Genomic DNA, 2,704 nt, shown 5'->3' with positions numbered 1-2,704 from the left:
CTCGAGAGCCATGGAGGAGCCGCAGCCCAGGCCCAGCCCGCGGGCTCCTGCAAGCCGCACCTGGAGAAGCTGACCCTGGGGGTCACCCGCATCCTGGAATCATCCCCAGGTGTGACAGAGGTGACCATCATAGAAAAGGCACCTGCTGAACGTCATATGATTTCTTCATGGGAACAAAAAAATAACTGTGCTGCCTGAGGATGTCAAGAATTTTTACCTGGTGACCAATGGCTTCCACATGACATGGAGTGTGAAGCTGGATGAGCACACCATCCCATTGGGCAACATGACAATTAATAGTATCACAAAACTGACTCAACTCAACCAGTCTTCCATGTACTCACTTCCTAATGCACCAACTCTGGCTGACCTGGAGGACAATACACAAGAAGCCATTGAGAACCAGCCAGAGAAGCCCCACTTTGACTCTCACACTGTGATATTTGAGCTGGACCTTTGCAACAGGAATGGGAAGGTTTGCCTCATCCACAAAAAAGGGAAACCAGCATTAGCACAAGACACTGAGATCTGGTTCCTGGACAGAGCACTGTACTGGCATTTCCTCACAGATACCTTTACCGCCTATTACCGCCTGCTCCTCACGCACCTGGGCCTGCCCCAGTGGCAGTACGCCTTCACCAGCTATGGCATCAGCCCACAGGCCAAGGTAAGGACCACCTGTCCACTCAAACTGTAGACTGTATCAGAATCTTCTGAGGAAAGACCTGAATGCAGACTCCCAGCTTTCCCGTCTGATTGAGGAATCCGGGGTGGAGCCCAGAGATCTGCACTTTCAATAAGTGAGGCAGGTGATCCCACCCCACTTTATACCAATCTAGGTCAGTGGTTCCCGAATTGGCTGATCCTCAGAATCGCTGGGGAGTTTTTCTCTAATCAAATGTTGTCGGGCCTTCGCTCTGATTGTGGGTTTTGATGGGCAGCACACACACAGGAAGGTGAAGTCGCCTCTTACTTTCCAGTTCCCAGCTTCCAGTGCACCTCCCCACAGGCAGCCACTTTTGGAGTTTCTCGTGTGCCCTTACCAAGACACTCATGCATGTGGTTTTGGTTCCTTTTTTCTCAATCACGAGTGCAGTATGGTGTTCACATTTGTGTGTACGTTCTTTTCACTTAGCACTCCATCTTGGAACTCATTCCCTGTCAGTACGTAGAGAGCTGTCCTCAGTGACAGAGAATTCCAGAGAATGGGTGCGCCTCCTTTACGTTACAGAGCCTGCCAAACCTACCTGATGAGCAATGGCTGGTTTGAGGGCAGAACACGGAGGACTCTGTCCCCTGGATTTGGGACCCAGCATCCCAGGCTCAGAACAGAAGGAAGGAAATTTACCCCGATTTGTAGTCCTCCTACTGCATTTACTTGAAAGGTTCTGAGACCTCATGGAGCAATGTGTGTGTCGTCACTTTCACAGGCAGTCTAATAGAATTTCGAGGACTTTTTCATAAAAACTTACTCTTTGCCTCGTCTCTCTGGCTCTCTTCCCTGTATCCCCACTGAATAGCATAAACAAGGGCATTTCTCCTTTGATTGTGACCCTCTCTCCATTCTGCCTTCCAGCAATGGTTCAACATGTATAAGCCCATCACCTACAACACGAGCCTGCTCACTGAAGAGACTGACTCCTTTGTGAACAAGCTGGATCCCAGCAAAGTGTTCAAGAGCAAGAACAAGATCTTAATCCCCAAAAAGAAAGGGCCTGTTCCATCTGCAGGCAGCCAGAAAGGGCCCTCGGGTCCTCCCTCCACCCCCTCCACCCCTAAATCCTCCTCTGGCTCTGGAAACCCTGTGCGGAAATGAGTCTCCCTCCCCTGCCCCCAGCTCCCTGCAGCCCCACAGTGATGATTTCCATGCACAGATGCCCAGGGGGGCCCAAGCCTGAGGGCCTCCTCCCATCTGAGTGACCAAACCCTAGGCCTCTTACTCCCATGAATTAGCCAGGAGTTGGAAGGGCATACTCAGGTCGCCCCGAGAGTCCTCCTCTCATGCCACCCCTACCTCCAGAAGCTGTGCAAAATTTTAGATCTTAATTTAAAGTAGCCAAATAGATCTGTTCAGAGGTTCCTCTCTTCCCAGCAGCAGCCCCCCAGCAGTGACTGAGGAGTGCCCCAAAGAAGCCGCTGGTTTAGAACCACGATGTTCTGTTGGTAGCGACTAATCACATGTTGCTATTTAAATCTAAGTTATACTACAAATCCATGTCCTTATAACGTATCTTGCATTATAGCCACACTGAATATTCATGTGGCTAGTGGATTCCACATGTACAGCGCAGAGATACTGGGACATTTCTATCACCACAGAAAATTCTATTGGATGGCACCCCATTAGAATCTTGCCACTGTTCTTCCTCAGTTCAATTAATATTTGTTAGAGAATGTTGATACCTTAATTTGATGATTATAATGTTCCACGGACACTCTTGAAAATATAATTATATGTTCTTTATATCCTTCACCACAAATCTGCATTTTTTTCCAGTTTTTTTTAAATAAAGTTTCTTGCTTCCAAAAAAAAAATTCAACTAAAAGACAAAATGGACATCATCCAGAACCACAGGAAGGCTGGCTGAGTGGAAATTCTACAACTAGAAGGAAAGAGAAAAGCACACTGAGACTCAGAGGAAATGCGGAAGTAAAGTGCAGAGGTACGGAGGCGCACGTGGAAAGGGCTGGCAACTGAGGACAC

The 2,704-nt window shown here is 48.4% G+C and overlaps 1 protein-coding gene across 1 annotated transcript; it reads left to right on the top strand.

The window, feature by feature from the left end:
* Positions 1–6: 6 nt before the first annotated feature.
* Positions 7–2,147, top strand: LOC102242595 (tubulin polyglutamylase complex subunit 2-like). Its single transcript, XM_014537313.1, is given in 3 exon segments — positions 7–188; positions 190–667; positions 1,577–2,147. Coding segments are annotated over 3 exon segments (750 nt in total). The 5' UTR covers positions 7–156; the 3' UTR covers positions 1,817–2,147.
* The last annotated feature ends 557 nt before the right edge of the window (positions 2,148–2,704 follow it).

Source organism: Myotis brandtii, unplaced genomic scaffold (assembly GCF_000412655.1).
Source record: "Myotis brandtii unplaced genomic scaffold, ASM41265v1 scaffold1031, whole genome shotgun sequence".
Classification (NCBI taxonomy): Eukaryota; Metazoa; Chordata; class Mammalia; order Chiroptera; family Vespertilionidae; genus Myotis; species Myotis brandtii.
The sequence above is the reverse complement of the archived record's forward strand: the minus strand, read 5'-3'. Positions and strand labels throughout refer to the sequence as shown.